General features: G+C 52.9%; 1 protein-coding gene across 11 annotated transcripts in view; it reads right to left on the bottom strand.

The window, feature by feature from the left end:
- Positions 1–17,703, bottom strand: part of EBF3 (EBF transcription factor 3) — a 117,402-nt gene extending 99,699 nt beyond the window's left edge. For 5 of the 11 annotated variants that reach the window (XM_045068741.1, XM_045068742.1, XM_045068748.1 and 2 more), the window contains exons 1-6: positions 17,008–17,700; positions 16,746–16,902; positions 16,319–16,382; positions 15,572–15,627; positions 12,488–12,561; positions 10,795–10,863 (exon numbers count right to left, since the gene is read on the bottom strand). In XM_045068741.1, the coding sequence (XP_044924676.1) occupies positions 10,795–10,863; positions 12,488–12,561; positions 15,572–15,627; positions 16,319–16,382; positions 16,746–16,902; positions 17,008–17,141 (554 nt within the window). In that variant the 5' untranslated portion in view covers positions 17,142–17,700. Of the gene's footprint in view, positions 1–10,794; positions 10,864–12,487; positions 12,562–15,571; positions 15,628–16,318; positions 16,383–16,745; positions 16,903–17,007 lie in introns of all 11 variants that reach the window. The other 6 variants (XM_045068745.1, XM_045068743.1, XM_045068746.1 and 3 more) reach the window with 4 other exon arrangements.
- Between the last annotated feature and the right edge of the window lie 6,970 nt (positions 17,704–24,673).

Raw genomic sequence — 24,673 nt, 5'->3', positions numbered from 1 at the left:
GGAACAGTTACGGCATTGTTTCCTCTGCGGAGTGCTTTTACGTTTAGTGGAGGCCGCTGACAAATATTTTATTCAGGGCATTAGTAAAAGTTTCCACTCGTTAGAAGATATCGCTTCCATTTCCTTCAAAAAAAAAAAAAAAAAAAAAATCCTGTTCCCAGCTCTGATTTGTTAAAAACAGAAAGGGAACAAGAGTAAAAGCAAGTAATGTAACAGAGAATAAATCAAAACATGATTAAAAAGACCGTAGCAGGTCTCTAATCACGTGCCCCCCGCTCCGCCGCCTTCAGGTTACTAGACCCTCCGTCCTCGCCCTGCGAGGGTCTGCCCTGTCGACTGGTCAACTCTGTTTGACCCCCAGCACACGCAATAAATTACCGTAACACACAACTCTGAAACAATGTAAATTAGTTACTGCTCACAGTCTAATAAATGGGAACAAATGTGTTTGGGGCTGGCAGGGGGTTCTGGATGCTCTAATTGCTGGGGATAATTATAATGGGGTCTCGGGGAACGTAAGCAGGAGCCACTTGTCATGACAGACACCCCCAGCCCAGCAAATCGCTCCTGACCACAAGACTCGTAACAGTCCCCTCTTCTTTTGCTTGAAGTTAAATATACTTATAGACCTTGCTTCGTTCACAATCACATAAGAAAGCCTGTACTGCAGAGCTTTTTCTCGGATTGTCGTGGGCACGTGATACTCGAGGAGAGCAGAAAGTCCAACACAAAAGCTTTGGTGACCAGCAGAAACGGGAGAGGATCAGCCCTTCGTGAGGGCAGCGGGAGAGGGCAGGGTCTATTTCTGAGCTGCACAAAGGCACACCTCTGGATGGGGAACCTGGCCGTTTATTAACTTGCATAGCTCATTTATTTGTTCAAAGTAATGATCTTTGGGAAAAGGGCTGTTATATTTAGAACCTGCTTGTCAAATTTAATAAATGATAGTTATTGCCATTTTTTCCCCTGAAAGCACTTTCCCAGATCCTTCTCACCTTCCCTGGGGTCCCCGCCGGCCAAGGACCGATGGGCAGCCGCAACTCGGTAACTGATGACTGCTGCCCGGTGGCCGGATCAGGCCGATGACCTCGGACGGTGGGGATGAGCATCACGTCTAATCCAATCCCCCACTTATTTCCTGACCCAATCTTCCTGATGTCAGAGGACGAATCGCTTCATTGAGAAAATGGAAATGGACGGGGGAGCTCCCTTTGGCAGCGATTCCAATAACCAAATATCAGGATGGAGAGACAGGAGAGAGCCTGCTGGGGACCAGCCCACCCCGCGCACTGATCTGATTTACAAACCTCTCCTAATGCGAACCAAATGCTCTGGGTGTGAATTCATACTTAGCCATAAAACCCTTTCGTTGCTCTGTCTCGTATTAAATACCACATATAACTCTCAGCAGGTTTTATGCTGTGTTTCACTGTCAGCAATGGCTAAAGCTGGCCTAACATTTTGTTTGGCAATTAGGAAAATTTGTAGTTTAATTTATTAAACCAAAAAAGCCAACAACTATGCTGAATGCCGAATTCATGCCATTTTTAGGCCACAGTGTAGTACACTTGCCTTCCAATAATTTAATCATTCTCCTTCTATGGCCTATGCTATTTAAATAACCCAAAGAAGTATTACTTGGGTGGAGAGAGAACCCTGATAATAAGCAAAATGGAGTCATACCACTTAAACAAATTCTTGGTAAAAGGTGTGCATTTCTTTGCAAAGGAGCCGACTGCTTTAAAAAAAAAAAAAAAATGAGGAGCTCCAGTGGCACAATCGGTTAGCGCACAGTACTTATTTCTAAATAAATAAATAAATAATGGGCAGGGCATGTAAATTTCTAAAATCCAGGAGAAACCCAGACAGTATCCAAAGATCCAAACAGCATGTCACTGTGTGCAGTGATAAGCGCCCAAGTAAGGGAGTTTATTACAAAAACACAAAGACATTAAATGAAAGGGAAAATATCATTCAGAAACCTTTAAAAAAGGGAAAAAAATAGAAATTCCAAATATATTATCCGTGGCTATAAAGCCACAAAAATACACAGAAGTTCTTAAATGTGGACTTGTAAGTGAAAGAAACTAATCTGAGAAGGCTACGTTGTGTAGGATCCCAAATATATGCCGTTCTGGAAAGGAAATCTATGGAGACAGGAGAAAGCGGAGTATTGGTCAGGGACGATGGGTGCGGAGGCACGAACAGTGGACTGATACATAATATGACATAAACTGTGGATTTGTTTTATGTACCACGTATCAGTGTTGGTTCCTCGATTTGTAACAATGTGCCCACTCGCACAAGACCTTACCAAAAGGGACTGTGGCAACTTTGTACTTCCTGTTCCTGTTTCTATAAACCTTGAACTGCTCTAAAAATATACAGTCTAGGGGCCCCTGGCTGGCTCAGTCAGCAGAGCATGGGACTCCGGACAGGGTTGTGAGTTCGAGCCCCACACTGGGCCTACTTAAAAAAAAAAAAAAATCTATTGATTTTTCTAAAAAGCAGCCTCCGACCATCTTGGAATCTATCTCAGATGCAGAGGAAGGATGTGCCAAGTTGGGGTGGTTGTCTCTGGTGTGGGTGTGGAATCTGTGGCCCCGCTCCCTGACCACCCGTGCCACGGCATCAGTTTATACCTCAGCGTCTTTCTTCCTCACCGACCATGGGATGTCACTTACAGAGCTGGATGGCTCGGTGACGCTGAGCCATGACACGAGGGAAGGACAGCTGTGTGGAAATTGGCCAGAAAAGGGTTTAGGTACCTACAGACCATACCCCTGGCACCGAAGGTCTTAGAAGACTTAGGAGATTGTCAGGAAGAAGCATCCCTGACCACTCCCCAATGCCACGTTGGTTTTGCTAGGTGTTATTTGAAATAAAAGGGGCACCTTCCCTAACGGGCCAACCCCGCCCAGAGTCAGTGGGACCTGACCGCCCCGGACCCAGACACACCCCTGTGCCGCACACAGGTCACCCTCCGAAGGCCCCATACCAGGGGGGGCCTCCAGACCCCTTTTTCAGGGACTTCATCACATCCAGATTGGCCACTCCTGCGAAGGCTTTCCATTTCTGTGAAAACGGACATCCAGGTGTGAGGCTGTGCAGCCTTTACCGGGACGGTGGGCCTCAGGTCAAGGCTGGTCTTGCCCCTTCTGGAATCTCATCATGAGAAGGGCAAATGTTTTCAGGGCCTTCAACACCGCCCAAGTTTCCTCTTGTTTTAACAGGGCACCCTGCCCCCAACTGCTTTCTGCTGAGAGACAGGGAAAAGGAAAAATATAGGCGAGGAGGGAGGAGGGGCGGGGGAGGGGGAGGGGAGGGAGAAGAGGGGGGAGGGGGAGGCGGAGGCAGGGGCGCGGCTGGAGCTGCCTGTCTGGGCGAAGCTCGGCCTCCTCCCCAGATGTGTGAGCGGCTCCCTCCACACCCAGCAGAGACAAGCTGGAGCCGACTCCTTCCGTCCGTGGGGCCTGGGCTCTGCGTCCTACAACAACACCAACTCGAGCCCTTCCTTTCCGCACATGTTAAACTCATTTCCTAGTGAATTACTGGGGCCGCGCGGCGCTGCTGCCTTCGGATGCCACGAGGGCGTCCGCGGCTCCCCCCGCACCGGCCCCGCCGCCCCCCGTGCATGCGGAGTGTTCTCTAGCGGAGAAACTTCCAGCGAAGGAATTAGAGGGATATTTTTCATGTGTTTTGTTTTGAAAGGGAAAGGGAAATGAGAGATTCGAAAACCAACCAAAGTAAGAGTTTCCCGGCAGCAGCTTCCACGGTGCTCTCCACCGGACTGGTGGCAAATTTATAGCATTTATTCACTCAGAGATAGGACAGACTGTTTTCTGAATAAATAGTTTAGAAAACAGTTTCTCCTGAAGCGCCTGCGATTTAATGAACCCTGGTTACCCCCAAAACTAAGAAGCTTATAAAATGCAACCCAAAAAACCCACACACAAAAAAAAAAACCCTTAACACATAAAATGCCTCTGCTTATTTATTTCAATTAGAGCCATATTTTTTTATTTTAAAGCATTAATAATACCAGCATAATGTCTCATTATGTGGACTTTCGACCACAAACATTTTTGGGAGATTTGCTTCGAAGATAAACAAACAAGAGGAGCTTGTGTTCTGGCCGGCTAACCGGAGTGCATGGTTTTCATTTTCTCCGAGTCTAAGCCCCAGAAGCCAGGCCAAGCGCAGGCGTAAGCTCCCTGAGTTTTCACTTCCTGTACCCCTACTTGTCAGTCACTTCCTGTCTGCCACGACAATTTCCATCATGAGTGCGTGGGGTTTTTATCTCCTCCACCGCGCCTCCCCACGCCACTGTCGGTTTGAATTCCGGTAAATTATTCACCATCGCTGAAAAGTAGCCGAAAGCACGGCGTCGATGCGAGCCACCGACACGCAGCGAGGACCAGCGTCCTCCGGTTTGTCTCCTAAACGCTCTGATGAGGCCAGCGCCTCCTGCTTTCTTCAGCGGCACGAGAAGGCCTCTGGCCAGCCCCAATTATCTCCTGGTGCACAGAGAGTAATTATTTGCTTCCTGTAAGCATGCGTAACAGAACCCCGAGTTTGGACGGCTTTCCATAAGGTAATCCAATTCATCCAAGCCATCCTAACACAATTACAGGCACTGGCAATATCTTTGCTTTTCACCTGATAAGGCTGCCGCAGAGGCGCGGGATGGCTTGCGTCAACATACCTCGTGGAGTATAGCTTCTGACAGCCCTGCCTGCAGCCCCTCCCCTCCGCCCCCTGCATTTTCATGCCCGGCCTGCTGCCCTGGGCTCCCGGCTTACAGCGGCAGCCGGGAGGAGGCCTCTCCCTTGCACAGGAGGAGGAGAATCGGAGTTGTTTGAGAGCCTTGCGGAAGTCATTACGGGTGTGTGGCTTGTTGTAAAACCCAGCCTTTGCCGGCCTTGGCCAGGGAGTCCTTACCCAGGCCAGGCAGCCATAAATCTCTGCAGGGCTCCCGGCCCCAACCAGAGGCGCGGGCCCTGGGCCTGGTGGCGGCCCTGAACCGCGGTGGCAGCCGGCTGCCCTCCCCGTGGCACGCGGTGGCAGTGAGCACGCGGGCTTAGCGTGTATGACGGAGAGCCGCGAGTCCTGGGGCTCCCAGGGAGGGAAACACACAAAGTGGGATCTGTTTCTGGTGTCCCCCTATTTAAGTGAAAGCCTGTCATTGTGACTCAGTAATGTAGTGCTTCCTCTCCTGTTTATTTTCAGAAGTTTATGAAAAAAAAATTTTTTTTTAAGGCTGAATGAGCACGGTGAACTTTTTGCCTCTCCCCACCGGCGTGCCAGGGCATAAAACAGCCATTCACACCTGAGTGTGCGAAGCCAGATGGGGCTGGTGCCAGGCAGAGTCAGACTCTTTGTAGCCACATCCATTCATCCAAAGTGTGCCTTCGTATTGCCAAATTCTAGCCAGTATCTGCCCTTCACTCAAGTCCCAGTGCATTAAAACAGCCCCTGAGCCGAACCGTGTCTCAGACGCACAGCCAGCGTGGAGAGAAAGGCTCCAGGACCTGCAGGCCTATTCGCTGATAATTATATTCACATCTTGAAGAGAACCGAGAAGGAAAAATTAACACCAAACTGTACTGTTTTCATCGCGTTATGCAGATGAAATGACACGTTGTCGTTTAAGAAGTTAATAAACAGTCTCCGTTTTGCAGGTTCTCCAAATGCTACTGAATAGAAAACCCTGGGTCCCTAAATGATGTGTAATTAAAATTATTTTTAAAATCCTCCTTGACAGGCCGGGGCTTAGCCAAAATGTAAATGACATTAAAGAAGACAATGAATTTAATTTTATTTAATGTCCCTTTTTGCAGATCCTCATTTACATAGCATTTTTAACAAAAGCGTTGACCTTATAAATGCTGGCATTTGTACAGCTCCCTCGGAGCTGGATTTAATCACGCTCGTGCAAAGCCGGGAGGGAGGAAGCTTTAAGTTCTCTGCTTGGAGACGGAGTAGGAATAAAAACAGTGGGACTGGTCAAATGTTTATCCTCCCCGCTTCTGAAAACAACCTGACAAGAAGATGTAAGGGCTGGGGAATAGCCCAGTGCTGTTTGTAAGGCTTGGTAATAATCATACATAATCGTTTGGAAATATAGCTAATAAAAAATATAATGAGTGTTCAGCAAAATCGGCATTAGGCCCAAATTACATGATATTAATACTTGAACAGGTGCAGAAAGGCGCTTTAAATGAGGTAAATGAATAAAATGTCCCAGAGCACAACTGTGTGTGCTGACAAAAAGTCAATGCCATGAATAATTCAGTGAGGAGGACTGCCAGCAAAGGTCGGCTCTCTTTGACCTTTGTGACAGGAAGTGAAAGGAAACACTGTTGACTAAAAAAAAAGAAGAAGAAGAAGAAGAAGAAGAAGAAGAAGAAGAAGAAAAAAGGGGAGAAAAAGAAAGAAAGAAAATATCCAATCGGTCTTCAGCTCCCCTTCTGCAATCACTTTAAAGGTGTAAACTTAAAAAGCGCAAATGAATCAAAGTGAGGCTTTGGAGGGGGGGGGGGGGGGTTCGAGTTAAAATGGTTGGTAGTTAGCACATCTGACTAAGGACAATGTGAAATCGCAGACAATGAAAGGTTAAGTAAATAATATTTTTCTACAACCCCATGTCAATGATGTATAAAAATCTGAGGTCAGCTGAAAAGTATTTTCAGAGCCCACAGGGTTGAAATTTTGTAACAGCTGTTAAATATGACCAAACTCCCACCCCCCCAAACTAGAGCTATTCCAAACTCTGTATGAGAGAAAATGGGATAAACAGATGTCTGGCTTCCAGACAGGAAAGTAGGACAGACTCGGAATGATAAGTCTCCCAAACTCTATAGACCAATGCCAGATTTATTGGGGAGGGGGCACTGCCCGCCGCAGCGGTGCCAGCAAGCAGGACGCCGGAGACGGTGCCATCTGGAACCGCCCCGCCGCGCACGCTCCCGGCACCGGGCGGGCACACGGTGTGCGACCCGGCCTGCTTGGACGGTCACGGCACCCGGGCTCCCGCCGCCTCGCAGGTTGCAACAGTTGGACCGTGCGCCTCCCGTCCGCGTGGGCCAGGCAAGGAAGGGAGGTGAGAGCACGGACCTTCCCGGGCACTTCCAGAAGGCCTCAGGGAGCACACCAGGCTGGCACGGGAGGAGGACGAGAGCCAAAGTGTGGTTCTGGTTTAGCAGCTACACCGACATCCTGTAATCATTTACAGCCCTTGGAATGTACGGGTGAAACAAGAGAGATTTATCTGTTCATAGTTGGGATATGCGGACAATGGGTGTTCCTAATGAAGACCATCTGCTTTTGTGTTTTCCCAGAAAACATTATTCCATGAGGACAATGATACTCCCATCCCTTTCAGGAATACCGTAAAAAATTACGCATACATATGCAGATGCGCACACACACAGATATACATACGTGTGGGGGTGTGTGCCTGGGTGTGTGCACACTCACTCACTCACACTCACACACACTCACACACACTCACACTCACACTCACACACACACACACACTCACACACACTCACACACTCACTCACACACACTCACACACACTCACTCACACGCACTCACACTCACACTCACTCACACTCACACACACACTCACACTCACTCACACACACCCTTCCCTTCCTTGCATCTGGCTCTCCACAGGTCCCTGCAACGCACCAGAGATGCTCTCTCCCGTAGTTCCTCTTTACGGACCACGCTTTTTACTTTACAATGTTACGTTTCCCCTTTCCTTTACCCCCATAAGTTGTTACATTATCTTGCATAAACTCCAGTGTAATTATATTTGTGGAGCTATAAAAAATGGTTTCTCCGGCATTGTTTTATGAGGAAGAAAACAGTTAACGTAAGTGAAACCCTTGCAATAAATTAAAAGGGTTCGGTTATGCTTTCTCCCTCTTTTTGACTCTGAAGGGTTTTCTGTGTTGTTCATGAGTATTTAATGCTTCTGAAAGATAACTAAATTGTGTAATTAATTGATTTAAGGCATCAGAGTCTATAGAATGTGATTTCCCTGCCAGAGCGGGAAGCTTACTCCTCTGTTCTCATAACACAGAAAAGCAGTCTCGGCGTGCTGGAAAAGGCTCAGTGTGGGTTAGAACAAATGTGGGCCCATTGATCTCAATTCAGGTTGGAATTATTGGTTTATATCCTCAGGACAAATATGCCTTATCTGGTCAGAACCTGCTAAATGTATCCAAAGGCCACAAGGAGCTGGCGAAGCACATTGTATATAATTCTTTTTTAAGCCAACTAACCAAGTGATGACATTGCTGATGGGGACCTGTAGACTGACTCACCAACCTGATGGGGTATTTTATCCTGCAATACTCAAGAGGGAACGCAGGCTAGAAACTCAACATAAGCAACTAATTTTAGGAGGCAACACACACCCCACAGAAATGACTATCATTACAAAATTGAAACACATCTCAGTTCGCCAAAGACTGCCTCTCTCTAAAGATATTCCCCTCCTGTAGGTGTTTTTCTTTCTCTGATTAACACAACTTGCCCTAGTGAACAGGAGAGTCTTCATTTTTCCTCTTGAAATACGCCTACAACTGGAGATTGGGCCAATACAGCAACCATGTCAGGAGGATTTACATCAAGCAGCAAAATGCAAATAGTATTTATCCATTATAAGTGACAACTCTCTTAAGAATGCTAAAAATGTACCTTCTATTTGTCCTGCGTAGACAACTGTCCTTACCTTAAAAATCCTAACATGGAAGGTGATTAAAATTCCTATAAAATTGTCGTATCTTTGAATTTAGAAGCAGAGCAGATTTTTCATCAATAATTAAGACCTCCAAAGCATTTGCGCCAGGCGTGAAAGGAGCTGCAATCCTCCTTATTCAAATAAACTTGGTAAACCCATTAACCAAATGTTTTTACATTTTTCCCCTCCTCTCATGCTTCTAGAATATCAAACGATCACACACTTCTCTTACTTAGATGAGGAAGGTATCAGTAATCTTCGGATACACTTTAATTAACCAAATATAAGAGAGAATTCAGACATGAATTACAGTGTACATTTCTGCATATCAAGGGAAGCTATTTGCCATTGTGGGATTACAACCGAGTATTAAAAGTTGCTGGCTATCAATAGTCAATAAATGACGGACTGTCACACAAACCCAAAATGATTCTGAAGGGGAAACACAGCCTCCAAAACGTTAGTTGGATCAGCCTGAGTACTCCTCTATCGTGCCATGCTGAAAACCGCACAATTTGAAAGCAAGTCATCTTTTCAGAATGTACCAACATCACAAATCGAGGACAGCTCAAAAGATGAAACACTTGGCAGTCCTGGATCCCGAGCAAACAGGCACTGCCTTTTCAAGCATCTCCCACTCAGACAAGATTCCAAGAGCTGCTCAAACACTTTCAGCCAATCAAAAATAAAATAAAATAAATTCAGTTACAAGACGACAATCCGAGGCTGTGTGATTTCCATAGCCACAACACTAAAGACAAATATAATTATATTGATTTTTGTAGCTGGAGTTCCATAAAGTGTTGAACTTGTTCTCAATTGAGTGACGGCCACAACTGGCCAGCCCTATTTGATTACTAATAAGAGAGCTGTCCCTTCTGTCAGATACCGAACATTCTCCACTAAGCAAACAGCTATTCCAGTTAGTTAAACATTAGCATTGCTCGCCACTGGTGGCGCATATTTCTTTAGGCTTAACTCATAGAGTTTTCCGGGTTTAATTTTTCAGACACTGGACAGCAAAGTTCACGATCAAAAGATAACTTTGTAATGAAAGCTGCTGAAACTCAACCCCTTTTCCAAACAGTCTAAACCTGCTTCACAAAACCGGTGTCATATGTCCACGCCTAACATTTATTCGGTTTGGGTACCAATTGCAAAATCTGCAGTCAATCACACCCTGGGCCTTCTGCTGTTCCCCATTGTTGGGAAGAAAGCAACCCTCGTCCCCTCCAGGTCACCGAAAGCCAGCGATTTGGGTGAGTGCTCGAAGAGGAGGGTGGGAGGAAGTGTTTTTGTTGTTTCAACTAAAGCCATGCCAAGCGCACATTAGCACTATTAGGACTAATGATTAGTATCTTAAAAGGATGCAACATTGCCCAAGGAGTGTGATAGATAGCCAGCTGAGGAGCAGCAAATGTAAAGAATGCATACAGCTAATCTAGTCATGGAAATTAATGCTGGAAAATGTAACCAGCATGTGTAATTAGTTTCAATTATAACAACTTTGGTTTGTTAGTTACATATTTGCTACTTGACATAAAACGACAGCCACAATTGGAAAAAAATTAGGAGACATTTTGCAACTAATTGAGAGCAGATTAAATTCATTCTAACACTGGGCAACAATTACAACAGGCACACCACCCAAGCCTCAACTTCAGCTATCATCCGAGATAAAAATAATGCAAAAATGAAATACTTGTTAACAAATTAGCAAAAAGCATTTTATGACATATCTCTGGGTTTAAAGCCAGAAACTCTCTAGGCATAAAGTGCTCCTCACAGTGAGAGCAGTGGCAGATGAAACCGCTTCCCTTGACAACTCACAAGCAATTACCGAATCCCCACAGAGCGAGCCACCAGGTTTCCAAGTCAACCCACCTGTGCACGGTAACACACGCGGACAAGAAATGGTGCGACGCGCACGAGGGCCTCCACACCAGACTCGGAAATATGGAGCAACCGGAAACCGAGCAAAGCAAAGGGTTTGGTTGCTGCTGCGGTTTTGTTTGGAGAAATAAAGAAGTCATCCTTACCTGTCAATGATTACAGGGTCTGAGGGCGTTTCATTTCTGTTGCCACAACTTTTCTTGTCACAGCACCGGCTGTGGAGGAATTGTGAACAGTGGTTTTAATATGCATTGTGTCCGTTTATGCCTGACTGGTCTTTTTTTTTCTTCTTTTTTTTTTGGAAGTTTGACACGGAAGAGGCTGGAGTCAAGAAAACACAGTCTCCTACCCCAGCACTTGGGCAGACAGAGACCCAGAGAGCTCATGGGCTCTGCGGCTAAACTTCCGATGCAAGTTTCTACCGGAAGGAGCAAAGTTGAACACATCTCTCGCCCTAGGAGGGTAACCTAGCTACAATATAAATTCTGATGCTAAAATATGGAAAACATGTTGTCGGTGTTTGTCTTTGCAGTGAACTGAGGAGAAGGGGAGGCAGGAGGCTTGGGAATAACTTTTCACAGCTCCGGCTTTTGTTTACCTCTAATTGTCAAGCTGTTATTTCTGGAAAAGATGCAAGATGCCACCTTCCACCAATATTTCTTTTGGGCATTTATTAATTATAACCACAAAAGCATGCATCAATCCTTCAGAAACTTCTATTGTTCCTTCTTTAAGCCCACCTTAACTCCGTTATTGAAACTTTAATTAAAGCAGAAATGAAACAAAAATGTTATGCTTCTTGCATTTTAAAAAAGCATACTTGTATAATGGTTACATGTCTAAATTAGCTAAATTAACACCATATGGTAGGCAAAGTATATAAAGCCTTTTAAAGCTGACAGCTAAAGTGATTAAAGAAAGTCTAGTCTTCCACTCAGAGCTTAAATCACATCTGTGCGCTTTCTATGTTAATTGCAGTACATGCAGAAGTGGATAATAAAGAAATTCCACTTTATTGGTTGTAATTTATATTTATTACCTGATATGAGAAAAAGTCAGCTTTTGTATATTAGTGCTGTAACAATATGTCTGCTCAGAAATGGCATTTAGGCAACAGGCCCCGTAGCCAGGCAGAGGATGCCCCTCAGAGTCCGCGGCCTGCTACTGTAGCCTGGAAGCCCGAGAAGCAGGTCCTTGCTCCTCGCAACAGCATTTCACATGCCGCACATACAAAGTCAATGATGCATTTTTATTTGCCATGTAGGGGTGAAACTCTTGTGGTAGTTAGAAAAAAACAGGTGGGAAATTGCTCTTCTGACAGAGATCTCGAGGAAGGCGCACACAGTCTAACAACAATCGGAGCGATGCCTGGCTGCTCTGGGGAAGAGGTTAACTGACAGAATCGCGATCCAATTCTCACATGCACGAGCTCTATAATAAGCACAAAAGAGTTTCCTTTTTATCAACAGCAGACAATTGTATATCTCCGGATGCGAGGGCTTGAGAAGGAAGTAGTAAAACCATTCAGAGCGCTGCTGACTCCTCCCGCATCGGGGACAGAGGCACCACGCAGGACCTGTTTTCGGTTTTTGACTACACCGCTGCGACACGGCCAACATACTAATCCGCTCTGCTGAGCAGCCGGTCGCGCTGGGCGTCCTCACGGGGGGAGATGAGACCCGGCCCCTCGGTGGCCCGGCGCAGACTGGGGCCGATCACATTTCAATCGATGCCCTACCCGAGGTCGGGCGGGGTGGTGGCGCCTGGATGCAGCGTCTTTTGTAGACGCAGCTGGCGCCGAGGCCGCCCGCGCCCCCGCTGCCCGCGCCCGCCGCTCACCTGCACATTATCTCGTGGGTCAGCAGCACGCGACACATCTCTGGGTTCTTGTCCTGGCCCTCGTACACGATGGCCTGCGCGGGGGGGACAAGCAGAGGCGGGGGTTACGCGGCGTCCGCGGCTTTGGCGCCCGGTCGCCCCGGGTGCTGCGGGTCTGGCAGGCGGCAGGTGCACGGCGGGCAAGGGGAGGCGTCAGGGCCCGGCCAGGCCACCCTCCCGGCAGAGTCACCCCGGAGCGGGGCTGGGCCAAGGCAGCCTCCCTCCGTTGCGGGCGCCCGCCGGGCCTGCGTGGGGGGCCTTGGGATCTGGAGGATGCCAGCCGCGCTGGGTCTGGGGCTGGGAAGAGGAGGGGGGAGGGGACAGGGAGGCCCAGGCCGGGGCGCGGGAAGCGAAGGGGCTGGGACGCCCCGGCCCCCTCGGCTGCCCGCGCCAGGCCGCGTCCTTGGGCCATTGTCTGCCCGGAGTTCCAGTCTGCGTGTTGGAAGCAGCCGGCCAGAAGGCGCCGCGGCCATAGAAGCGGGGAGGAGCCGCCGGGGCCGCAGTGTCCCCGAGCTGAGGCCCGCGCGCCCCGGCCGCTGCCGGCCTCCCGAAGCCAGGTGCCCAGGGTGCGCCTCCCGCCCCGGCGCCGCGCGAGCCCGCCGGCCGCCCCGCCAGGCCCTCGGCGGCCGGGCTCCCATCGCGGCCGGCGGCCCGGGGTGCTGCAGCCGCACGTGGCCGCGCCGGGCGCCCGCAGGAGTGCTCAGGGCCCCGGGGCGCCGGGCCGCGCGGCCACGTGCTCGCCGCCGGATGATATTTGGAAAGAAAGTGCTAATGGCCAATCTGGTGTTTATTTTGAAACTGCTAACAATGATTTTTCTCGGGTAAAAAGGCAGTGTCTGCGCACACGCTCGGGTGGGTTTTGAGCAGAGGCTCCGCCAGATGGTGCGAAGCCCTAGGTGCGCTCACGACCGCGCTCGGCCCGGCTCCGCCGCCCGGAACCCGAGCCGGGGGCCTGGGGGCCGCCCGCTCCGCCGCCAGCGCCAGCCCCACCGCCGGCCTCGCCGAAAAAGAAAAAAAAGGGGGGGGGGAGGTCACTGGGGGAGGGGCCGGGGGGCGGGGAGCCACTAGTTCCCGGCAGAAAATTCCACGGAAGGGGGAGGGGAGTCCTCCTCTCCAGTCCCCCTCCCCCCACCGAAAATTATCTGGAAATTACTTCCAATCTCCTCGGGCACTTCTAACACTTTCCTCCCCTTCCAGGCGGACAAAGCCCTTTCTCGAGAAAGCCCGAGGCAGCCCTCTGGGAACAGGGAAGGGTCCCAGCGAGCCCCTCTCCCCCAGACTCCCTCTGGATCTGCTCGGAACCGCAGAAGTGATGGGTGTCACCTCAGGCCAAGGGGCCGCCTGGGGCTGCAGGGCGCCTGGCCGAGGCAGGCACCAGCACTTCTGAGAGCTCGGCTTGTCCTCCGATGGATCCCCCGTATTTATATTTGATTTATTTTTTATTTTGTAGCACAAACAGAAATCCATAAACTGTCGGTTCAGCGCCATTGACTCTTTGATCAGTTACTGGGCTATTTCTTCCCCCCACCCCACCTCCCCGTCAGTGAGAGGAGATTAAATGCCTTTATTTTCAGCCCTGTTTATGTTGCAAAGGTACCAGGCTAAACGGACAATAAGAATACACTTAAAACGAAGCCTCCTGCTGTAAGCAACAGAGAAACTTAGCACTGCCTACATCAACCTCTTAATTAGACCACTGCGGTTTCTGACAACATTTAGCCCTTATATACAAAGGAAATAAAAGCACCCTGTCAAGGAGCAGCCCTAGTTCCAGAGGCTTCTCTGGATCCGAGTGGAATAATTACCGAAGGGCACACTGCCTCCATCTTTGTCAGAAACAGGGTAGTTTACCTGAAAGATCTGTTTTACTCTAAAAGAAAACCACACTGTTTTACGTGGCAGACATTAAAATCCAACCCGCTTGTTGCCTAGGTAAGGACTAACTTTTTAAAGGGGAAGTAAAACCCAAAAACCAATTACTGAGCAGAGAGTAGGAAGCAAGCGTGCTGGGCTGCAGGAAACCCCAAGGAGTTCTTTTTCACTTGGCTCCCAATTCTTAAAGTTAGCATCAAAAATGAAGGTGCTACTTTCATTTCTAAGCCTGAAGCCCACCTTGGAAGTATATGTTAAATCAATCTGTTCCCAGGGAGTTTACTATACACATTAAACTTTCTCCTCCCCCAACACTATTTTAAGAAAATGGGGGGGGGGTGTCTTTACAAGGACTACACAACAACGTACCACCCAGCACAAAACCAGCCAGAGACTGCACAACATCAAAAAGCAATGAAGCGCTTTTTCTGCAGTTAATCACATTCCTGATAGCCAATAGTTATCATCGGAAAAGTTGACCAAGACAGGTTAAATAATTTAATAAGGAACTGCTTGTAATTATGTTATTTACAAGGTATGACAGAGGGTGGAAGAGGGAGCAGAAGCTGCTCCCAGAGCAGTGGACGGATGTGGGTGACCTCTGGAGCTGGGAGTTTGAATTATGGAGAGGAGAGGCTGAGAGGTGAAGACGCACTAGCGGAGAACAAGGTGACTTTTCACCCCAACACATTTCACTTTTAAATCCAAATCAACGTCTCGCGTTACTAGACCATCACACTGGAAAGGAGAAAAAAATGAACTAATCAAGTCCAACTCAATGGGCTTTAGAAAGGAGTTAGTTGCCTTTGTTAGAGGGGGGAAAAAAATCAATGAAATGATCCCAAGCAGAGAGAGAAACGTTTAAAAAATATACAATAGGAGAAGCATCCTGAAATTTTTCTGTCAAATATTAATCACCATAACTAATGAAGACAGAATTTTATCCCAATCACATGCCATCTGATGAAACCATAGATGTCCTGTTCTAACGACAACATAAACCGTTTTACCAATCGCATCCTTTATTCCAATAAATATGGAATTCTCATTAGTATGTCAAGGAAACTAGACGGAAAACAACTCCACCAGATCCATCTGTCACGACCCTCCTCTCAACCCCAGGACAAGCCCACCGAGCAGCGCAAACTAGTGCGAAGGCTTAAACTTTCTCACCTGTTTGGTCATTGAATCTATGAGGCGAACATACAGGTCCTGCTCCGTTCTGACTCCTGCAAAAAACAGGGACAAATTCTCATCAGGATTTTGGCGAGGGCACCTGAGGCCCAGGAAGTCGGTAACTCAGAACTGCTGCCCGCGGTGATGCAGCAAAACTCAGGCATGCCGTTTGAAAGGCAAGAAGACAACCCCAACCACTTCTCCTTCTCTTGCTCTCTTCCCTTAATTAAGAACCTCGAGAGGCTTAGGGTTTGCACTGAAAGATGTAACAAATTTGCCGGACTGCGAGCAGGCCTGGTGGCCACACCGGGGGGGCCCATGTGGTCATTTATTTTTAGAAAACAGAAAGCACCAAATGAGTGAGAGTTTGAACTCTTTCTAATGTCTCTCGAGGATTTTTTAAAAACTCCTGTACAGGAAGTAAGTTATGCTCGGCTTATGGAGCTACCCCCATCTCAAGAATTAACATTAATTTGCAAAATTGAAAAAAGTCACTTTAAAGCGACGCCCTGCGGAAGCCCCTATCGATCCCCTCTTCACTTTCTGCTTCAAGCCTCACCGGTTAATCATGTGAAGTGCCATCGACTTATTGATCGTTTATGTTTTGTTTTCCTTCTATGCCATGAGAAGATTTCGTGTTTACATCCATGTCATTTTAATCTCAAAATCTTTACGTCCTTGAGCCGGCTGGGGAAGGGAGCGCGCGCCCGGGCTGGGGCGGGCCGGCGGCGGGCGGCCACTTACCGTTGCTGTACAGTAACTGGAGTTTATAGTGGATGCCGTTGTTGGTTTTCTCGTTGTTGGGCTCCTGAAAGTAACGGTAAAGAATTGCATTTAGTGGGATCGGCGTCCGGCGCGGCGGCCGCGCCCGGTGCCCCTCCGCGACCGAGGCCCTGGGGCCTCACGCAGGGCAGGACTCGTAGCTCGGGGCGGCGCGGTGATGTCACTTTCCCGCTGGAAGCCCAGCGTCCTCCTCGCCCCGAGCGAGTCCGGGGCCGCGGAGAAGTTGCGCAGCCCTCGCCGGGCCCGGGCGGCCGCACGTGGCGGCGGCGGGGGCGCCTCGCGGAGCGGACCCCGCCGCCGAGGGGGGCACTCGGGGCCACCGCGCGCGGGCACCGCCTGCCTCCCGCTTCCAGAAAGGCGGAGGGTGTGACTGCAGGTTTGCACTTACTTTCTCTTTCTCCACAAAGTCCACAAAAGCGGTCCTCTCGATCTCCACCGGCTGCCCCTGCCTGTCGTAGAGCGCCAGCACGAAGTGGAAGAAATTGGACTTCCGGAGGTTGGAGGGCGGCTGCTTCTCGAAGTGCGCCCGCGCCAGCCCCACGCCGCTGCGGGAGGAAACAGACAGCGGCCCGGTGAGGCGCGCGGCGCCGGCCGGCGGCGGGGACCCGGCCGGGCCGGGGCCGGGGCGCGCGGGGGCGGCCGGTACGTACCTCTGGGCGGCCGTGTTGGCGTCCACCACCCCCGCCGTGTGCATCCACGAGCGCACCGGGTTCATGCCGCTGCCCAGCGGCTCCTCCTTCATGGTCGTCCCCCCGCGCGGAATATTCTCCTGGATCCCAAACATGAACCCTGCTGGCGGCGGCCGCAGCTCCCGGCCGAAAGCGCTTCCGCGAGCAGCGGCGCTCGGGGCTCGGCGGCAGGCGGCTGCCCTGGCCGCGCTCGCCCTGCTCGGCGCCTGCGGTCCGGCCGGCCGCCGGCTTCAGCCCGTCCCGGGCAGGCGCGACATGCACCAGCGGCCGGGCGCTCCGGGCGGCCGGGGGCGCGGGAGCGGCGGCCCCGGCGGCGGCGGCGGCGGCGGCGGCGGCGCTTCGGAGGAGCGGGACGCGGCGGCCGCGGAGGCGGTGGTGGTGGTTGTTTGCGCGCTCAACGTGCTGTCATCCTAGCCGGGCGGCGTCCGCGGCTGCAGGACACTGCGGGATCGCCCGCTTCTGGCGCGGCCCGCCTGCTCCAAAGACAAATAAACGGGGCAGTGAGTGCCGCGGCGCAGTCCCGGGCGCAGGCGGGGCGCGGCGGGGCCTGGAGCGGCGCGCGCAGCGGACGGAGGCGCACAAAACTCAGCCCTCTCTCCCCGAGGAATGGACCCTTTCCCGGGAGCCAAAACTCGAAGCCCCCGGGAGCGGCGCTGTCAGAGGGTGACGTCGGGGGGCGGCGCCTGCGCCATATATGGGAGCGGCCGCCCCTCGCCGCGCCCCTCGCCGCCGCCGCCGCCGCCGCGCTCGCTGACTGACTGCCTGACGGCGCCGCGAGCCGGCCCGAGCCCCGCGAGCCCCGCGAGCCCCGCCGCCGCCGAGCGCCGCCGAGCGCCGCCGCCGCCGCCGCCCCCAGCCACGCTGCGCGGCTCCCCGCGCCCACCCGCAGCCCAGGAAGTTACTCCTCGCCCAAATCAATCTCCAAGTGAAACAAACAGCCACTGCACCATTGCCGCTCGGCCCCCCGAACACCTCCGCCCCAAGTCAGCCACCCAGTCGAAACGCTGTAGGGAGCAGGGGTAAAATGCCGCGCGAAGCGCCCCCAACTTGCCCAAACGCAGGCACTAAACGCGAAGGGCCTCGGCTCGCCCTGGGGCCGCCCAACAGGAAAAGCGGGAAGAAGCAGGCAGGCCGCAGGGAGGGGGCATGCGGGGGCAAGCGACCGACCGGGGATGGGGATGGGGCGGGGGGCGGGCGGGGTGAGGGCAGGGCTCCCTCGCCAAGGCGGGGCGCGCAGCCCAGTCTGGTTTCTAAACAGACCTAAGGCGGCTGGGGGGCCAGTCTGCCCCCGCCTGGGCCTCGCCGGGCGCCGGTGCCTTCTGCCCTGGCGGAGGCTGCTGAGTGCCGGGCTGAGGACCCACGTCGGAGGCGGGCTTTGCCAGATGCTCTGTCTTTCCCGCTGGCCACGGGAGCCCCCGTCCCCCGGCCTGGGCTTAAACGCGGCGAGTGACAAAGAAGGCTCCGGCTCTCCGGACCGACGGGAAGCGCGCCCGGCCTCTCCGGCGACCCGGAGCCGGGTGTCCGGCTGCGCGCCCTGCGCGGTAGCTAGACCTCCCCGGCGCCGGCCTCTCTAAAAGCCGAGCGGACTTCGCGGGCGCCGGGGTCCTGCCCTCAGGGCCGCCGGGCCCGGGTGAGCGCGCAGCGCGTAGCTTCCCGACCTGGTTTCGAGGAATCGGGAGGGCAGCGGGGCACGGGCAACGCGTGGGCCCGGCGGCCGAGCTCCTGCCGCGGGGACTCCGCACCTAGGCGCACTGTCCCCCCCCCCCCCCCCCAGGACGTCTGCACGACACGGAGCAGAGACCCAGGGGACAACCAGGAGCTGTCCTGGCACTTCCCTGCCGAGAGAAATCAGGCCCTTTCGATTAAAACAAAACCAAAGCAGGTTTCAGGGTTGCAAGTGTGTCGCAGGGCACCCCTTCCCCGCCCGCTATGGGGTGGGACTCCCTTTTCCCATGAATTGGCAGTGTGTGTACGTTAATATTTTAATTAATCGGGAAAAAGCGAAGTCCGATTTACGTTATCTGGGGACCCCCACGCCTCTTGGAAGGGGTGAGGAAAAAAAAAAGGTGTGTTGGAAAGCAATCTATTTTGCTGGTGTTGGGGGTTAATGACTATTGCCAAAGATAAGTGAATTATCAAAGCTGTTGCGCCAGTCCCATCTCAAAATCCATTACGGTGCCGGCCGTCTAATTAAATACGTAAGTATAATAAAATCATATTTTATGACTATTTGAGGGTAATGAGATTAGTCTTTAGAAGCGATCGCCACATATTAAAGATGCCACTGTCTATAGAATGTTAATAACCTTAAATCAAAGTGTATGGAAACTATTCACGATAAATTAAAAGAAAATTTCTGTATTCCTAATAAGCCCAGAGCTTTCCACCCACCTCAGACTGAGTGGGGAAAGGAACACTTTCTTCGTGGACCGACGATGCAAAATAAAGTTGGCCATAGGTGTAGGGTGGGGTTGAGAAATTGCTTTGTCTCTGCGCGTTTAGCTGCTTCGGGGGCTCACGCAGGGCCAGCGGCCCTGGCAAGCGCTATTGTCAGAATATGCAAAGTGCCTTTTCGGGAAAGATGAAGTTGGAAATAGGAAACAATGCTTCCTTTGTAGCACACTTCCTAAAATGCCCAGCCCGCCTTGGAGGTGCCCCTTCCTTGCACTAACGAAAGTATCATGCTTAAAATCATTTACAGTATCTTTAATTCAGATTACACGCGCCAAGGCGATTTAAATCTGATTACCAAATTAGAAGGTTTAAAAACAAATCCTTCTAAATCTGATACTGTTGACTAAAGAGGGGAAAGAAGTTGTATAAGCCCATCACATAAGGTAACGATCCTGCCCCAGAAAGAAAAGGGGTTTTAAACCTTTTTGACAACAAATGCAGCTGCCCCACTATTTTGGACGATATTAAGCGAAAATGAATGCAAATCTGTGTTCAGCAGCCATCTGGCCCGAAATGGGGGAATCAGCTGCTCTCACAACAGGCTCGGAGGCTGAATCCATTTCAGCTCATTTTCTAGATCATCTGGTCCCGCACCCAAAGCGTGGAAAATACGGTCTTTATCATTCACCAACTTTATCTTTTTTGTCACTCCACTTCTGGCTCCGAGCTGTGGGCACAAGGACTGCCCGACCGGGCTGGGTCTCCACCCGGGCCTGCTGGGGAGCCTCCTGGAAAGGCAGCCCCTTACCCCCCCCCCCCTCATCCTACCCTAGATTTTCGCTTTAAAGCAGGGGGAGCAGCAGCGGAGAGGAGCAATGGACTGAGCACCCAGGCTGGGGAGGAAGAGGGGGCATGCAGGGTAATTCCTGATGCCCTGAGAGATGCTGGAGCTCAGCCCTGCGCCGGCCTCCTCCCTCTGGAGTGGGACCCCCGCCTCTCTCCCTTGCTCGGGAACTAGGGGAGCTAAACGCCCAGGAAGGGAAACCATGGGGGTGGGGAGTGGGGAGGAGGGGCGGAGAAGCAGAGAGACAGGCTGACACTTTGGAAGTTAGGCAGGCCCGGCCGCTCGTCCGGCCTCGGTTCACATAGCGCTCCCAGGGGCCAGACAGACGCCCAGGGGCCGGTCCGGGCGGGGCCTGACCTTCGTTGGGAACCCCGCGGGCCGCGACGGCGGCGGCGACCGCTCAGGGCCCCGCGCTCAACGCGATTTGCACGGGTGGCCCTTGCGCCGCCGCCGCCTCTCCGCCGCCGCCTCCTCCTCCTCCTCGGAGGGTGGGAAGTATTCCTTTTGTGCGGATTTACGGGGAGAGGCTTCAATGAGCCCCCTCACATTTGCATTTAAATAGCGGCATCAAGCGCTTCGCGTGCCACACACCAGTGGGCTCCCAGATGTCACGCCGGAGTCAGTCAGATGGCCAGTGCCCAGCTGTCCTCCCCACGTCGTGGCGGAGCAGGCAGTGACCTTAAAGAGACAGCGCCCGCCGCCCCTGGAGCCCTGTTCGCGGGGAGCGGCGTGCGGAGCGCGGGGCAGAGGCGGCGCTTGGCCGCTGACCCGCAGCACTACCGAGGCCCAGCCAGGCGGTACGACCGACCGGGCAGCGTCCGCGCCCAGGCCCAGCCCGGCTTCCCTGCGGGCCGTGCAGCGCCCCGTGCCCCGCCGTCGCGCGCGTCAAGCCCCTCCGCCCGCGGCCGCTACCCACTCGGGGAAGGCGAGGGGCCGCTCCGCCAGTGCCGGACGTAACCGCCCCCTTGTACCACCCCAGTCCCGGGGCCTCCACTGCTGCGGGATGCAAGGCCTGGAGAGCCGGCGGCGGGCTGGTGCCAGTCTCAGAGGCATCCTGAAACTTGGACCAAGTTAGAGTCCCAGGGAGTGAGGCCAGCTGCAGAGCCCGCCTCAGGGTACTTTGTGAACGCCCCACCTCACTTGCGGCCCACTCCGGGGAGCCAGACGACCTCCCTACCAGCCTTCCAAAGAGTAATAAACTGCATTTCCGGCGTTGAGAAGCCCGGGCAGGGTGTTCCTGGAAGCCAGCTGAGCCCCCTGAGAGATCCGGGGGCGCGTCCGTGCCCGGTGCCCTTGAAGAGCTGGTGGTCTCAGGCCCAAGGCTGCCTGCCTTACTCCTCGGCCCTCAAGAAAGGGTGAGAAGCCAGGGGCGCCTAAGGCCCCCAGTGCCGAAATGCCAGCACTGCCGTCCACACGGCCTCCCCGCCTGGGGGTCACGCTCAGCCGGCAGCGGCCACCCGCCCTCCACCCTCCTTCAGCTCCTGCTTAGGACCCTGCACTGAGCACCGGCACCGGCCTGAGAAAGAACCCAAAATTGGGAGAGTCAAACAGACCTTGGGTCCCGGCGGGAAGGAGGCCACAGGGACAGAAGGGCCAGAGAATAGGGAAATCCCAGCAAGACACACCTAGAAAGTCCCGTGAACTGTGGGACAGGGTAGAACAGTCACGCACGGGCAAACCCTGGCCACCGCGAGTCACTGTCTTGTGGGCCCCTGAGAGCATCCAGGGCTCAGACTTGCGCTGTGGGGTCACGCTCACCCCGGGGCTGCGAGAGGCCGAGGAGGCAAGGGCTGTGGTCTCAAGCCACCCCAACCTATTAAACTGGGCACAAAGAGGGCCGGGCCAGGTTCGGGTGGGTTTTCCAGGGCCAGAGAGCATGCCTTCACCATCTCCCGGCAGGAAGGAAGCCACGGGGCCCTCAGGAGTCATGTGGAGAACTGAATCCGAGCCAGGCCGCGGGTCGCGCCTGCCCTCAGAGGCAAGGAACTGGGCACCTCGCCCAGGACACCCGGGCGCCTCAGCGGGCTACTCTCGCCTCTGCTAGAAGGGCTGGGGGAGGCCTGGCTGGAGTCACGGGTAAAAAGTGAACACTGAAGGGTGTCAGACCCTGATTCTCTGCATCACCCTCCACCCCACCCCACCCCAAACCCGTCATCCTGTAAGGTTAAGGTTGGTGAAGCCCGACCCCTCAGTACCGAAAAAGGCTCAATTCTGCAAGCTGGAACATGCAGGCGCCTCCTGTCTAAGCAGCCAAGTTTGACAAACAGCGCCTCCTGGGGTGGGGAGAGCGGTGTGGCGGCAGCCCGAGCCCGAGCCCAGCCGAGGCTTCCACCTACCCCAGGGCAGGTGGCTGCCGAGGCTCCCTGCCCGGCCTACCAGCTGCGCCGCGACTCCGACGCGCCCTGCGCATCCTGCGCACCTAGGCCCCGCTGACCCCCTGACCCCAGAAGCGCGCAGAAACACCCACCCAACGCCCGGTCCTGACTGCCGCCCACATGTGTCTGCAAAATCCAGGCCGAGCCCGGCACCCACAACAAGGCCAGGGCGTTGAGCGCCGCGCCCACGCCCTTGCTGGCGAGAAGCATGCGCTCCAAGTGCCCGGCTCCGCGGTGGGACAAGCGGTGGCGACCCGGAATTCTCTCGACCCTGGAAAACCCAGGGCTCTCCTAGCTGGGCGGGAAATGCCGGGGCGCTCCTCGGTTCCTGCTGCCTGCGAAATTAGAAAGGAAACAGTTAATTACTGTCTCCTTGTCCTGACTTTTCTCTGGTTCCTTCGGTCACTTTGGCTGACCCCACCATTCTGAATCTGCCCTGGGGGCTCTTCAGCCACAGCGAGAATCCCAAATCAAACCCTTGCATTCTGCAAGCTGGGCTTCTCCCAACGCACCTTGCAACCTTACAGATTGCCTCTCCGCCAAAAGCTTGAGAGGAGCACCTGAGCTAGGAAAGACAGCTGGTGCGTGGCGGGGTCCCTCGGACCCGAAAAGGTGCAGCGGTTTCACAATGAACTGGAGTTCCGGAGCTGCGTTCAGCGGCGCCCTAAGGCAGTCGGGCGCACGCACGGGAGTCAGCGCCTGGTACGCGGACCCGCCCCCGCCAGTTTACAAAGCAAACTTTCCCCTGAGTAGTTTCTGGATCGAACAGTGCACGGAGTGCGCCAATCAACACCTAAACAGACCCAAAACGTAGAAACACGGATCGATCAGATAATTTCAAATATTATAATTGGCTTTAATTAAACACACTGCGTTCTAATTAACTCTGAAATTTTAGCATGCTTTGGGACACTGGTGTCTGATTTGATATTGTCAGTCCAGATGTCCTAATAAAATTCAATCTTCCACTCAAGACTTCAATATTCACTAAGAACAAAATGCAAATTAAATGTAAAACCTAAAGTGTCGCCAAAGGTATAATCAAGAAAGGTGTCTCAAAACTTCTCACTTTTTATTACGCAGTAGTTAAAAAATGCAGATTACATCCTAACAAGACCTCTCCGGCACACCATAAATCTTAACTCTTTCCTGGGAGGGGGCGGAGTGCCCTGCCACCGGCTCAAAAGTAAAGGAGGGGATAACCAGACCCTGGGCGAGAAGGAAGCACCCTCATCTGATAGCTCACGGAGCCCCAAACTTTGCCAATGACGTTCTGGCTTGAAACGGGTTTGCCAAAACTGCAAAGGAGTTGAAGGTGGTAGAGAGCCAAGGGGGTGGGGTGGGCGGATTGGCAGGGGATTGACGTCCTCCTCTGCAGGGCCACTCGCCCCCTCCTCGGCGGTACCTTAACCGGGTGCGTACACATCCGTTCCTGTGCGCAAAAATGGGTTGGTGGTGACAGCTGCCTAGCCTGGTCAGTCCGCCAGGGTAATTATCTCAGCTGTAGGGACCGCGACCACGAGGCTGGGAGGGACGGGAGAGCTCCCTACCCTTGGTCAGAAATGTGTCAAACCCTCCTCCCTTTCCGCCGACACAAACCCTTTCACCCTCGTTCTCGGGGCTTCTAAGGGATCCAAGCTGGCGGACGGTATCGGGCGGCGCGTGGCGGCGGGACGGCCCCTCCCGGTAAGCCGGGCGCAGGCCATGCGACGGGTGCGCCTTTGGTGACACACTTGGTCGCGACGTGATTCTTTACCAATCCGAGGGTCTGCTAAATTTACAGCCCAGAACGAGCCCTGTTAAAAGGAAGCTATTCCCACATTAAACATGTGTATGTTTTCCATACTAATGGAGTCACTTAAAGCTGTTGCTAATTTAACTTTTTAAAAAGGCCACACTGTGGAAATTTGCATTTTCTTTAGGATATTGAAATGAAGAGAAAACTGCTGGGCGGCGAGGCTGCCCCGGGCATAGCTAGGGGCCATGCAGAAATAAAAACAGATAAAGAAAAGAA

This window comes from Mustela putorius, unplaced genomic scaffold, assembly GCF_011764305.1.
Source record: "Mustela putorius furo isolate JIRA1106 unplaced genomic scaffold, ASM1176430v1.1 tig00003909_pilon_pilon_pilon, whole genome shotgun sequence".
Lineage (NCBI taxonomy): Eukaryota > Metazoa > Chordata > Mammalia > Carnivora > Mustelidae > Mustela > Mustela putorius.
The sequence above is the reverse complement of the archived record's forward strand: the minus strand, read 5'-3'. Positions and strand labels throughout refer to the sequence as shown.